Genomic DNA, 14,186 nt, shown 5'->3' with positions numbered 1-14,186 from the left:
GACTGTCTCTGTGTGAGACTGGTCTTCGTTTTTCAGCAAAAATGCCTTCTTTTTTTTTTTTTTTTTTCCTTCTGCCCTTGTCTTTATTAATCCCGTGCCTAAATCCTGACTCCAGGGAAAGCTACCTGTGCCAGGGAAAGAGCTGAGCCGAATCTCTCATGCTTATTCCACAGCAGGATCTTGTGGAGGTGTTTTTGGCATATCCCTGGCTTTGTAGTGTCCTTTTCCATCAGCAGAGGGAGGCAGGTCCCTGGCTGGCAGCCTTCCTGCTGGAAAGCCAGCCTGGTCCAGCTCCATCCCCATCCCAGAGGGAGGGTGTTTACTGGGATGTGTAAGAGGGAAAACATGGTCAGGAAACACCAGGAAATGAAAGAGCCCTTTGGATGATGAAGGAAAAAAAAAAACAAAGTGATGAGGCTGTAAGGAAGGGGTTTAATTTCCAAACTCCAGTTTGAAGAGTAGGATAATCACGTGGATTTATAGTTCCTGTGGTGGGCAGCTCTGGCTGTGCACCAAAAAGGAGAACACAGTGGTGGGAAGTGATGGATTTGGGGTTTCCTATGAAATTATGGCACTGGGGGGGAGGAAGGGGTGTGTGGGTTTGAGCATGTGCAGGTGTTGTCAAGAGGGATGAGGCAGCTGGGACAGAGAGGAGTGAGCTGTGTGGGAATGGGTTGATCTTTTGAGGAGCTTGTGTCATTGGGGGTTTTTGGTTCTGCCAGGTCGGAGGTGTTGCTTTTCCATAAGAAAAACTGGGTTGCTTTTATTCACTTGCTGGCTTTCCACAATGTCTGGGGGTCCTGCACTGCCCTAAAACTGGAACAAGGTGAGACACAGGCACTCAGATGTGATTCCAAACAGACTAACCAGTCCAGCTTTTCCCTTCCTTGCTCTCTTCTTTCTGATGTTTAAATCTCAAATTTTTGAAGACAGCCCTTGCAGGGCCTGAACCAGGGAGAGAGCCCAGAGTGATGGAAGCCCTGGGTATTTTCTCTCTGCAGAAGGCAGCAGGTCAGACAGAGCCATGATCACATCCCAAGCTGGATTTCATGTGGAATTAGATACCCAAAGAAGCAACGCCTTTGCTTGGGAAGCTGGGCATTGACTAGGAGCAGATCTTTCTTGTTTTGGTGGGTTTATTGGGATTTTTTTCCAGGTTCATTATTTGTTTAGTGACACAAGGTTCCCCCGGGTATCTGAGCTGAGAACCAGGACAGGCCTTTTCCTTTTAAAATCAGAGCAAATAAATAATTTAATTGTACAAATAGCCCAGGGAAGCTGCCTGGGGCAGTCACAGCCCTTTTAGGAGCCCACGGGAAGCATCCACTGGTGAGCACAGCCTGACCTAAAACTCACATCAGGGCTCATTTTCAAGCAAATAGGTACAATTTTAGCAGATTCTGAGTATTTTTTCATTGCGAAATGTCCTCCAAACAGAGCACTGTTGTGCTGTGACATTAAAAAAGAAAGAGCAAGAGAAACTCCGTGTTTACTTTCCAAACTAGGCGTTTATTTTATAACAGTGCCGTAGCTCAATATGGATATTTTATTTTTTTTCCAAGTGGCTGAGTTTGGTGAACTTTAGGTAAACAGGAGCGGGTTAGTCAGCCAGCTACTTAATTGGCTGATGATATTTTCATTAAGGGAATTAAAAGCACTGGGTAGAGGTGGGTTAGTTAGAAATACACAGCTAGAAACAGCTCAATCCCAGAGCAACTCAGATGCTGCCTCCCTTGTCCTAATTACCCTTAAGCCCAAACTGCTTCCACCAGAGATTGCAGCAGCATGAGGGGAAAACACATCAGCCACAGACAAACCAGACACAGAACCAGCCACAAATCCTCTCTTTCCTATATATATATATATATGCTTGTATATATCTATGTGTCTCATTAAGCAGGGTAAGAGAATAGAAGTTTTATATTATTTACATCCACTTCTAGGAAGGGGTGGGAGGGATTTATTTTTATTATTTATTTTTATTATTATTAATGGACTTTTGGCTCTGATGCAGCCCATGAAACTCCTCTTCCACACACGCAGCAGAAACCCAGTGTCACATTGCTCTGGTGGGGGTGGGATGGGACGTTCAGGGATGGAGATGGGATGTTCAGGGATGGGGTTGGGATGGGATGTTTGAGGATGGGGCATTCAGAGGTGGGGATGGGATGTTCAGGGATGGGGATGGGACCTGTCCATCAGTGGCAGCCACACGATTTCACCACCATGTTGCGATGCTTCTTGAGGATGACGTTGTTGTTGCTGTCGTAGTAGAGGACAGAGGTGGCACTGAGCTTGGTGGGGGCACAGCACGCCTTGGGCACGGCCTCAGGCTTCATCAGGTGGACCTGGGGGAGGGATGCAGCAAACGTGGCTCCAGGCAAAAGAAAAAGCATCAAACCGACTCCTAGCTGCAAAAATCCTGGGTGAATGGGGAGATTATTCCCAGCGTTTTGCAAAAATATTTATCCTGAACTCCAGGCAGTCGCTGCTGCAGTTTATATTGGAGCAGGGCTCAAGGCACTGCATGGGCCAGGCAGCCCCTTCATTAACTTGGGACTTCAGGGCCCTTTTTTCTCACAAAAATAGACAAATGACTAAAAAAAGAATATAAATCAGGGCAGCGTGGGTCAGGCTCCGGTGTGGGCGGGGGGCGCTGCAATAAGAGATCCTCCACCCCGAATTTAACGTCTTCCACTAAAGTCTTAAATACACAACACCTCTCTGAACACAAGTCCCCTTCAGCTCGTTCAGACCCCACTCAGGACAGGCGTTATCCCGGGATTTTGCTGTGCAGCATCAGCCAGAGGCTCCCGGGCTGCCGGACGCGCGGAGCCCTCGCTGGCTTCACCCGACATGTGCGATTAATTTATGGCAGGGGCAGCCCAGCTCTCCCAGCTCGGAAGTCCGGTGTTTTTGCTGTCAAACCCTGCTATTTGCAGCACAGGCTGGGGCTGGCACAGCTCCACGGCCGCCTTTGCCCTGGCGCTTCCCAGAAGGGCCGGATCCGGGCGCCAGGTGATTCACATCCTGCCCAAAACGGCTCCGTTTTGGGAAGAGCGTTGGGTTTAGGGGCGATGGGTGGGTGTAGAGGGGAAGGGGGCCCCTCCCCGCCGCTGCCAGGATCCTTCCCAGCCCCGGATGGGCCCTGGAAGCTTCGTTAATGTCAAAATTAAACCCCGCCAGGCGACACCTTCAAAGGCTCGGCCGAGGGCTCGGCGCTCCCTGTAATTAACCGCGAGCACCGGAGCCGGTGTGGCTCTGCCATTGGGAAACCAAACACTCACAGGGCAGGAAATTCCAGAAATTAAAGCACTGGCTGGGATGCGGGGTGGGTTTGGGAAAAGAGGGACACTAAAGCTTTTCCTGCTTGGAATATGCTGAGCCCAGCGTTTGGGTGCTGAGCCGCAGCGGTGCTTTCCAGGGCTGTGGATAAACCCTCGGGCACGGCTGACACGGAGCCTTTCCAGGGAGGAATGGGGGCCTTGGTGAGCCCTGGGCTTGTCCCTGCTCCTGAGCCCACTGTCAGGGGAGGGGGCAATTAATCTGTCAGAAATCATCTGTTTTGTCCCAGCTGCTGTTAAACTGGAGCAGGATCGTGTCAGTCAGAAAACCAAGAGACGGAGGAGCTCTGGAATTACAAAATCCCCCTGTTACACCCCTCTGGCTCAGGCTGATGGGCAGAGCTGGTGACCTGTGTGCCCTCACACTTGTTTCTCCATGAATGCCTTGAAATGCTGTATCAGAGCCTCCCATGATCCTGTGTGGGGACCAACCTGCGAGCACCCATCCAGATGTGCAAGTACCCATCCAGATGTGTGAGCACACATCCAGAGGTGCATGCACCTACTAATACTTCATCTGGACCAGCAGCTGAACTGCACCATCTGACCCAAACACCCTCAAACCCAGCCATGCTCATCCCAAAACCCTGTTCTCCATCAGGACCCACCAGGCTTCTACTGCTCCCCAAGACCCTCATTGTCCCCCTGGGTCTGTCCTTTTGGGTGGCACTGACCAGGGACTGCAGGATGGCGTGGTTGGTGGCGTTCATGCAGGAGTCCAGGGGGAAGGCACACTCCCCCTCGCAGTAATAGGCTGAGTATCCCTGCGGAGCGATCACCCAGTCCTGCAAAAAAAAGGGATTACGTTGAGGGCTTCACCTTCCTGTGCCCCTTCCTCCATTCCCCACCTGCACAAACAGCTCAACCACCTCCTCCCCGGGTGGCCCTGCCAGTAGCAAAGGTTTATTTTGATTTTTTGGACTGAGCCATGAGTTGCTCAAGGTCAGCAAAGGGGTTTGGGGTTGTGGCAGTTCATGTTTGCCTTCCCAGCTCTCGGGATGGCTTCACGGGCAGGAGAATCCAGGCTGGGAAGGAGCCCAGGACAGAGGAATGGGATGATAGGGGGGTTTTTTTGTTTGTTTGTTTTTGGTTTTTTTTTTGCATTTACTTCTCCCAGTAGACAAGTACCAGCCAGCCGAGGTCCTGAAAGCTGACGTAGAGCTCGTGGCGCCGGCAGACCTGCCGCCTGTCCGCGGTGTGGACGTCATCTGTGGGAGAAGGGGACAGGGAACATCAGCCCTGGCATCCCCCATCCCACCCCTCACTGCAGCCATCCCCTCTCCAGGGAGGGATACAGCCCAAATGACAGGGGTTAGTCCAGGAGAACCACAGGAGAGTAGCCTCTGCTGCTGCACGAAGGGAAAAGGAGCTTCAGACTGGCCTATAATTTGATATTCCAACATTGGGGTGAAGGAATTTGGCCTTGGAAGGGTTATATCATAGCTTTGCTCATAGAGAAGATGACTTTGTGGGTTTCCCAAATTCAGTGGGTTCAGGAGAGCTGGAGCTTCCCGCTCCCCTCCTGCCTGAGCACCTTTCTGGGGCTGTGACACCCTTCCGGGGTGATGACACCTTCCCAGGGTGGCTTCAAAGCCAAGGGCACTAGGGCAAAAATTCCAGTATTCAGGAAACACCTTTTCCTTGGGGGCAACCAACCCAAACCCTCTGCACCTCCCTAACTGCAAACAACCCAATCCTAAAAACCCAGAGCTCTCTGCTCTGCTTCCCTTGAGCCCAAAAACTGGGATTTCCAGCAGCTGAAGGTGCTGACAGCAGATCCCTCGTGGCAGCAGCAGAGCCTGGTGTTTTCCACAGGGATCGCTCCTCCCCCCAGCAAAGCTCTTACCAAAAATTCCCGGGAGCTTGTTTGGATGTGGGAGGTCGTTGGTCTTCTTGGGCTGCCGCCTCCTCGGGGGTTTGGCCGCTCGTGTGACACGGGCAGGGCTGGGACTCGCCCGGAAAAACGTCACCATGAAGGGCTGCTTGGAGCGGGGCCCCCGGCGCCCCAACAGCCCTGCTGAGCCTGGATCGACGCTGTGCCCTGCAGGGACAGGACCAGGCGTGGGTTTGCTCCCAGAACGAACTCATTTTGTTAAAGCAAGGAGTCAAAACAGAAGAAATTTGCAGTGGAGAGCTGTGGTTTCGGCACCCCGAGGGGTTTGAAGCCCAGAGGTGGTACAGCCACGCACCCACCACCACATCACGGCCACACAGGATTAAAACCAAGTGATCAGTTTGCCCCTTCTCCCCTGGGGAGGAAAGCTTGGAGGGGAAGGGAATGGAGGGAGCATTCCCAGCTGTGATTGCTGGCCCCATGGGAGTGGAGATGCTCTGAGTGTGCCTGTGTGCCTGCAAAAGGCAGTGTGGGACCAGAGCTGATCCCACAGGGAAAAGAGGGTTAATCCTCTGGCACACACGCAGCAGCATCCCTCCAGGTAGGGAGTTCATTAAGTGTTAATGGGGTTAATTACAGTCCACCCCATTAGCATGAAGCCTTTGGAAGGGTTTTCCATCCAGGTTTGCCTGCAAACCCAGACTTCTGGCACCTGTGGGTTCTCTGTCACAGCAGGGAATTTAAAATTGCAGTGGGACAAACCCTGACATCACATCCCATGGCACCAAGTGAGGAGATGGGAAGACTCCAGTTCTTGGGAATTTGGCCCCGAATGCTTGCAGGTAGGTTCATCAAACTCACCATCATCTGTCTCCACGTAGAGCCTCAGCCCCAGGTTGTATTTCTGATCCAGTAACCAGTGGTTGCTGGCAGCTGTGACGTCAAACACCAACCAACCCTCTGTCCCGGCACGCAGGTCCTGGACATCCAGCAGGAACAGGTCAGATTCCCTGCAGAAACAAGGGGGGAAAGAGCAGGTGAGTAACAGCACCCAAAGGACACCAGCACCAGCAATAATTCTTGGAAATTACTGCTTGGTGCCTGTGTCCAGACAGGCCCTGGCACAGCAGGGTCAGGTCAGTAGCTCTTGATGCCGCCGGCTGTGCTGGACACGATGGTGGCATCCTGGAAAATGCACCCTCCCTGCCCTGGCCAAAATATCAGGGTGTGACATTTCCCCGTTGGAAACTTTGGGAACAGCTGATTGTGGCAGTGCCACTTCCCTTGGTGTTTTTATGGTAGTGGGAAGGGAAAGTGCTGGAGCCGGTTCTTGTGCAGGTTCCCATTCCTGTCTCCATCCCCACCATCTTCACCCCTGTTCTCACCCCTTCATTCCCATCCCCAATCCCATCCCCACCATCTTCATCCGCATCCTTATCCCCATTCCCATTCCCATCTTTTTTATTCCCATATCCATTCCCATCCCCTTTATTCCCATATCCATTTCCATCCCCATCTTCTCCATTCCCATCCTCATCCCCATTCCCATAATTTTCACTCCTATTCCCTTCTTCATTCCCACACCCATTCCTATCCTTATCATCTTCATTCCCACCTCCATCTTCATTCCCATTCCCATCCTCATCCCCATCTTCTTTATTCCCACACCTATTCCCATACCCACCTTCTTCACTGGAATGGGCTGCCCAGGGAGGGGGTGGATTCACCATCCCTGGAGGTTTTTAAGATGAGACTGGATGTGGCATCAGTGCCATGGCCTGGGAACCACGGCAGGGTTGGATCAAGGGTTGGACTTGATGATCTGGGAGGTCTTTTCCAACCTGGTTGATTCTATGATTCTGTGACTCCCACCCCATTCCCGTCCCTGTCATCCCCGTTCCCCATCTCCATCGCTCCCATTCCCATCCCCGCTCCCGTCCTCAGCCCCTCACCTGTTGGAGTGCCCTGCAGCCACCTCGTAGATGCTGATGTGCAGGCTGTTGTTGCTGTGCCGGGACGTCCCCCGGGCCTTGTAGATGCGGAACTCGGCGGCCGTGACGGACTCGCCCGCGGGCACCTGGGTCAGGTCGAACCTGAACTCCTTCCAGTACGGCTTCGGAGAGAACATGTCCCGGTCCTGCTCCACTGCAGAGCAAAGGGCTCAGGGAGGGCTCTGCCAGACCCCAGCAGGCTGATCCAAGCCTTCACCCCCCTCCCACCAAGTCCCCCCCAACTTCCTTGTCCCCACTTTGGGGACAAACCTGCTGGCTCTGAGCCTTCACCCCCCACCCCGAGCTCTTGGCTGCAAATTCATCTCTCTCCTCTCCCAAGAGTTTTAATCTTGAGGCATCCTGCCCCCCCCCCATTTTTGCAGCCCCCAACTTTATTCTGCTGTAGACCCGCCATCCTCCCAGCCTTCTTCCTTTATTACTAATTAAAATTAAAATTAAAAGCACAAGTGTTGGTTGTGGGAGGAGCACAGAGAAGCTGCCACTCGTGCCATGGTTTAGGAGCTGCAGCCTTTTGTGCTGAAAAACACACACAAAAAAAATTTGAGGTTTTGGGGTCAGCAGGACCATCTGGAGCAGGAATTGGGGTTTTCCAAACTTTTGTTGCAGCAGGACAGGGCTCTCCAGGGCCATTGCTGGGTACCACAGGTCCTCTCCTGCCCTCAAGCTTGGGGCTGCTGAAATGGGAGGACTTTCAGCCTATGCAGGATTGTAAGGTCACTTCTCTGTAAAAATAAAACCTCCCTTTTTACTAGAAACACCTTATTTTTGCATCAATCCATTGCATGCTGGGAAAGAAAAAAATCTGCTGATTTGATTTTTTAAGTCCATAAAGAACAACCCAATGTCTTTCTTTGCAGTAATGCAGCCCCACACAGTTTCTCTAATATGTAATTATTTGCTTCAAATTGTCCTTTAAAAATATTCCAATCTGCCTTGTCTCAATATAATTAAAGTATATGATTAAATATGATTAAATATGATTCAATATGACTAAAGCTTCTCCTGCTTCAGGCACAAAAGCAACGTAACCCATCTGTACTTTCAAGAGCAAGCCAACCAAATAAATAATTAAATAAAGATGCACATTTTAAATCCATTTTTTAACCAGTTCCAGGGGAGAAATATTCCAATTTTAACTCCCCATAAAGTAGTTGTTCCCATTCACATGGGGGGAGCAGCACGACGCATCTCTCCAAACCGAATGCTGAGATTTCACTTGTGTACCCACAGGTCTTTTTTTTTTTTTGCTGCTTCTTCTTCTTTTTTCCTTTTTTTTTTCCCCCCTCTTTTTTTTTTTTTTTTTTTTTTTTTTTTCCAAATCCCACATTCCCTTCAGCTACTGGCCTCACCACAAGCCATGTTATAAAAAAAGCCCGGGGCCAGGCGGGCAGGGCGGATGCGGAGAACGCTTCCTGCTCCGGCGGGGCGGCTGCCAGCTGTGGCAGGAGGATGCTGTGGGGAGCTGCATCCAGCCCGTGCACCCCTTGGAGGGGGGACACACCAGCCCCCCAAACCCACTGCAGCCCCTCAGGCTCTTCCCTCTTTTCCATTCCTTCCACCAACCCAGCGCTGATGGTTTTACACTCCCGGATCGTTCAGCGGTGCTGCCGAAGCCGCCGGTGCCTCACAGATGTTACAAAATCCCTAAATCCCCCCCCAAAACACAACCTCTCTTTTTTTTTTGGCACTGATAAACCCTCAGTGGGATGTCCCATGGTCGGTCCAGGGGATGCCCAGGTACAGAGTGGTGTCCCCTTGGGTATTTTCAGTCGCCTGGGTACTCGGGTCACCCCTCTGCTCTGAAATCACCGGGACCTTCACACATAAGAACCTTCAGCAAAGCAATGCTGCAGATGGGCCCTCACCCAGGAATGGGCAGAGGGATTTTTCCGTGGAGCCAAGGAGGTCACAGGGACCCCACACCACAGAAAAAGCCCCCAGGGTGATTTTTGGCCCCGGAGAAGAGTGAAAACCTTTGTTAAAGCAGAAGTTTGTTATGAAAACTTCCCGTCAGTGTGCTGTGGAGGTGATGGAGGGGTCCAGGGATGAAGGTAGAGGAGGGGAGCTGGTGGGAGGGAAGCCCAGGAACACCTGGTCAGTAAGAGAAATGCTATAGGGGATGCAAATAGATAAGCTCCTTGATGAACCAAATAAGATGGATTTAATAGCAATATATCTAGTGTTTGTGATGAGAGACTGGGAGGAACCCCTGAATACTCTGCCCCTTCATGGAGAGGAAGAGGGAAAACCCTTGGAGGGACAGGACCAAGGAAGAAGCATCCCCTCCTGTGCAGACATCAGGATAGGATCAGATGCAAACAGCAGGTTGGAGGGGGTTTAATATCACCGTGTTTCCTGCTACATTATAAACTCCTGTGAAATTACAACCCCCAAAGCACCCAGTGGGTGCCCAAGTAGAACAGTGGGTGCTAAAATGCTGCTGGGGGTGTGCTGGAGATGCCCCCCCGGCTCGCTGGGAGCCTGTTGGGAACCTGCTATTGATTGGAGGCGGGTTGGCTCAGCCACACCACCAACCCTCAATTATCTGTGGGCGGATTATCCGGATTGCGGATGAGACACACTAAAAAAGCCCAGCCCAAGTGCTTTGCTCTCCTTGCCCCCTCCTTTGGCATTTACTGTCTCATCCCAAAGAGCTGCCGTGTCTTTCCCTAGAGCTGAATGTCATCACAAAGTTGAATATGTGCTCCCACCACCCCCCAAAAACCACTATAAAAATTACTTATAAACGGCCCTGGGGCCATTCCTCTGGCAGGGGATACCCAGCTCGATCTAGACTGAGCCTCACCGTGTCTCCCAGCTCCTGATCCCTTCCCAGATCCCACCCTTCCTCCTGCTCCCCAGGTTATTCTTAGCTGCACGTTTTCATTGTAAACTTTCCCTGTTTCTATAAACTGCACATCAGTTGTAATTACTGGTCCTGGCTGCTCCCGATGGTCCCCATGATCATTTCAGATGCTAAATTAAAAGGAAATGCCAGGATATTCAACCACATCAAATGCTCAGGATCCCAAAATAGGTTTAAAAGAGATGCAGGGAAGATGCTGTCCTTTGCTTACAAGGAGGAAAAAATAAGCTTCCTCCATCCTCCTGGGATGAACACTGGGAGCTGCAGGACATGGGGCTCAGAACTGGACACTCCCAGTCCGGTTTCTTGTGGCTGGGAGACATCTTTGGTCACTGCTGCATCCCCCCTCGCTCACTGAGCCCTACACTCAGCCAGCTGGGAGCTCTGTGTCACGGGTGGGTCCCAGGGATTTTGTTTGCAAAGCTTTCCCCATTAAAACACACATGGAGGGTGTGTACAGAGCACTGACACCTTGGCACGAGCTGCCAGAAAACACTGCCCTGCGTCCCTCGGATGGATGCCCAGAGGAGGAGGCTCAAATGGCTGCAAAATGAAGCCAGGAGTGGGGAAAATCCTGACCCAGCTGCTGACAGCAGCTGGATTTCAGTGGTAATGGTGTGGGGGTGAGGGTAAGTGGCTGGCAGCGGGTGATGATCTTCCAGTGCGGAGAGTGGAGCAGCACCTCAGCTCCTAAAATTCAATTGAAGTGGCTGCTGTGAGCTCCCACCCCACACTAATGGCTCCTTGCAGTGCCCAGGGTGCTGCAGCTGTTTTTGCCAAGGTGTCCTGCCTTCCTCCCCAGTGCTCTCTGGGTTTGCCAGGAAGATGTCCCCAGAGCTTCATCTGAAACAGCCATGGGGAGTCCAGCCCCAGAGAATCACAGAATGCTTTGGGCTGGAAGGAACCTTAAAGATCATCTTGTTCCACCCCCTGCCATGGGCGAGGACACCTTTCCATAAGCCAGGAGCCATGGATGCTGGGAGGGAAAGGGAAGACGTGCATGTTGTTGTGCCACGGGGGGCTCGGGCACACCGAGAGCCTCTTACCACCACTCTGCTCCATGATTATACCCTGCCCATATCCATGACTCACGGCTGAGGAGAAATCCCAAAGCCCATCCTTATCCCAGTCTTAAAAATACAACCACCCACCTGACTCCTTCGGGAAGTGCTCAGAAATAACACAGGTCAGGCTTTATCCTCACACCGAGAGGAGCAAACGGGATGGGACGGGCGGATCCACCATCACCAAACCCAACCAAAGGTACCCAACCCAGCAGCCACCCACCACCCAGAGGCCCCCGATGCCCCATCCCCCTGCCCAGCAGGCAGGGCACTCTGCCCACCCAGCCCAGGGTGTGTCTGTGTGCCAGGGAGGTCTGTCATTTCCCCTTCCCAGGAAAAAGGTGTGCCTTTGGGAGCCGCGCTCCGGCCCCGCTCACACAGCCCTACGTGGGGTGGCTGGGAGCAAAGAGGTCCAAGTGCCCAATGGAGCACCGACTTATTCCATTTGCATGTCCCATCAGGATAATTGTGCAGCGAATTATGCATGCAAATGAGAGCTAGCCTTCTCCCACAAAAACTTATTTAATTAACATGAAGGGGCTGAGGAAGCCGCAGAAATCAAAGCCATTCAAATTGAAGGCTGGAACTGTGCTCCCCAACTCTCCTGGCTGCTCCAAGAGCCACCCCCCGTAACAGGAACCCTCTGCCAGCACCAACACCTCCTGGGCATCTCCCCAGCCCTCTGAACATCCCACCCTGTTTGCCATCAAACCTAACCATTTTAAAGCCTGTTTTGTCCCAAGTGCTGAGGGGAGCTGGAATTTGGTGCTCCAGTGTCCTCAGTCTCAGCTTCCCCAGGATGCTGAGCTCCCACAGTTCCCCCAGAGCTCTAGATGGGAGCTGGGTGCTGAGTGCCTGCAACTGTGGGGACCCCAAACACTGCCTGACCAGCAGGGCCTGTCCCACGGAGCCTCCTTACACAGAAGATGCAGGAATGGATGGAGGGGATTTGGGAGACAAAAGAGCTCCACAGCCCTTCCTCATCCAAACCTCCTCCCTGCCTCGGGTCTCCAGGAAGGGATTCTCCCCATCAGAGTAGTGATTGTATGGAACTCCAAGCTGGCCTGGGCAGGGATATCCCAAGCAGAGGGCAGAGGAAGAGCTCTACAGCCAACTGCCTGATCTGCTCATCCTGAAGGGTTCAGGCCAACCCAGAGCCTGCTCTCAGGGGGGACCCACCGTGTCCCGGATGCTCGTGGCCCTGCTGATGCTGGAAACAGCTCTGCTGCTGCTCATGCAACCACCTGGAAACTGGATGGATGCTGGAGCCCAGTAACCAGCTAGATGGGATTCCAGCAATAATTAGCAACCTCGAGGATTTATTTTGAACCGTGATTCAGTGTCCCACAGTGGGGAACTTGGTCCATCCTGCTGCTGGCACGAGAGCTGCTGTCCTGCCTTGCTCCCCAACCAGTTCATGTGCCCAGTGAAATGGGGAGTGCAGGGTGGACAAGCCCCCCTCAGCCCACCCTCGCTGCAGGACCTTCCCCTTCTCCATCTCCCCATTTTTAAGCAGAGCCGAGAGTTACACCTATCAGGGCTCACAGCCACCGTGTCTCTCCCAGCCTCTCTCCACCGTTATTGAGCCTAACTTCGGGAAAAAAAGAGGCTTTTCCCAACAAGGGCGCCCTGAGAAACCACCCCAGGACCGAGGGATGCTCGGAGCTGCCGGTATCACAGTTACGGGTCTGGGGTTTGGGTCGGGGTCAGCTAAGCCCCGTGCTCCCCGGTGCCCCCTCGGTACCTCCCCAGCTCTGCACTGTCCCGCTCCTGCCCGTGCGCCCTGCTCTGCTCCGGTCCCCCGCGCCCACACCGCCTGGATCCTGCCCGCACGTCCCGGTACCCCCTGTCCTCCCGGTGCTGCCAAAGCCGCCTAGATGCTGTCCACATGTCCCGGTCCTCCCGGTGACCCCGTACTGGCCCTGCTCCCGCACGTCCTGGTGTCCCCGGTGCATCCCGGTGCATCCCGGTGCATCCCGGTGCCCCCGTACGCCCCGATGTTCCCGGTGCATCCCGGTGCCCCCGCACGTCCCGGTGTTCCCGGTGTTCCCGGTGCCCGGCGCGGCGCTCACCCATGTTGACGAGGCTGACCACGGTGTCCGCGTGGCTGACGACGCTGCCGGGCGGGGGGCTCTGGGTGCTGAGCCCGGTGAGCACCGGCCGCGACACGGCCGCTTCCTCCCCGTCCTCCTCCTCCTCCTCGCCGGCCACGGCGTGGTACAGGTCGAGCATGAAGAGCGGCGCGGCGGCGGCGGGGGCGCGGGCGGGGGCGCGGGGCCGGGGCCGGCCGGGCAGCCCCAGCACGGCCAGGATCTCCCGCTGCACGTCCCGCCGCTCGCCGCCGCTCAGCCGCCGCTGCGGGACCCCGGCGGCGTGGAGCCGGCGGCGGAGGACGCTGCCGCTGCCCAGCTGGCACAGCACGGCCGCCACCCACAGCAGCGCCACGGCCCCCCGCCGCCCCCCGCCCGCCCCGCGCCCCGGCCCCATGGCACCGCCGGGACCCCCCGCCCGCCCGGTGCGGTGCGGCCCCGGGCACCGGCACGGCCCCGGCTCCGGCCCCGGCCCGCCCCGGCGGGGCGAGGGAAAGGGACGGTCCCTCCGGCGGCACCGCCCCGGCCCCGGCTGCGGGACGTCCCGGCCCTCCCCGCCCGGCGGCCCCGGGGATGGGGAGCCCGTGTGCAGCCGCCCCTGGGGGTGCTCAGCCTCGTGGGCACCCAAAACCATTGACATCAAAATCCATGGGAGCCCATCCCTGGGGATGCCTATCCTCGTGGGCACCCAAAGCCATGGGAACCCATCCCTAGGGATGACCATCCCCATGGGCACCCAAAACCATGGGCACACAAATCCATGGGAACCCATCCCTAGGGATGACCATCCCCATGGGCACCCAAAACCATGGGCACTCAAATCCATGGGAACCTACCCCCAGGGATGACTATCCCTGTGGGCATCCAAAGCCATGGGCACCCACCCTCACAGACACCCAAATCCAGGGACACCCAACCCTAGAGATGCTCACCACATAGGCACCCACTTCTAGGGATGCTCACCCTCACAAATCAC

The 14,186-nt window shown here is 54.4% G+C and overlaps 1 protein-coding gene across 1 annotated transcript; it reads right to left on the bottom strand.

Moving 5' to 3' along the window:
- Positions 1–1,488: 1,488 nt before the first annotated feature.
- LOC135402177 (bone morphogenetic protein 8B-like) lies at positions 1,489–13,622 on the bottom strand. Its single transcript, XM_064635080.1, has 7 exons — positions 13,193–13,622; positions 7,131–7,323; positions 6,040–6,188; positions 5,191–5,385; positions 4,473–4,552; positions 4,019–4,129; positions 1,489–2,348 (listed from the first exon to the last, which is right to left on the bottom strand). The coding sequence occupies exons 1-7, from the start codon at positions 13,605–13,607 to the stop codon at positions 2,199–2,201; spliced, it is 1,293 nt and encodes a 430-aa protein (XP_064491150.1). The 5' UTR covers positions 13,608–13,622; the 3' UTR covers positions 1,489–2,198.
- Positions 13,623–14,186: the final 564 nt, after the last annotated feature.

This window comes from Pseudopipra pipra, chromosome 24, assembly GCF_036250125.1.
Source record: "Pseudopipra pipra isolate bDixPip1 chromosome 24, bDixPip1.hap1, whole genome shotgun sequence".
Classification (NCBI taxonomy): Eukaryota; Metazoa; Chordata; class Aves; order Passeriformes; family Pipridae; genus Pseudopipra; species Pseudopipra pipra.
Note: the sequence above shows the minus strand (reverse complement) of the source record. Positions and strands in the feature narration are given on the sequence as shown.

Coding starts and splice junctions, on each gene's coding strand:
- LOC135402177 (XM_064635080.1), bottom strand. CDS start 13,607: ATGGGGCCGGGGCGCGGGGCGGGCGGGGGGCGGCGGGGGGCCGTGGCG. Junction 7,324..13,192: donor GGTCAGCCTCGTCAACATGG/GTGAGCGCCGCG, acceptor TTTGCTCTGCAG/TGGAGCAGGACCGGGACATG. Junction 4,553..5,190: donor CAAGCTCCCGGGAATTTTTG/GTAAGAGCTTTG, acceptor CTTCTCCCACAG/ATGACGTCCACACCGCGGAC.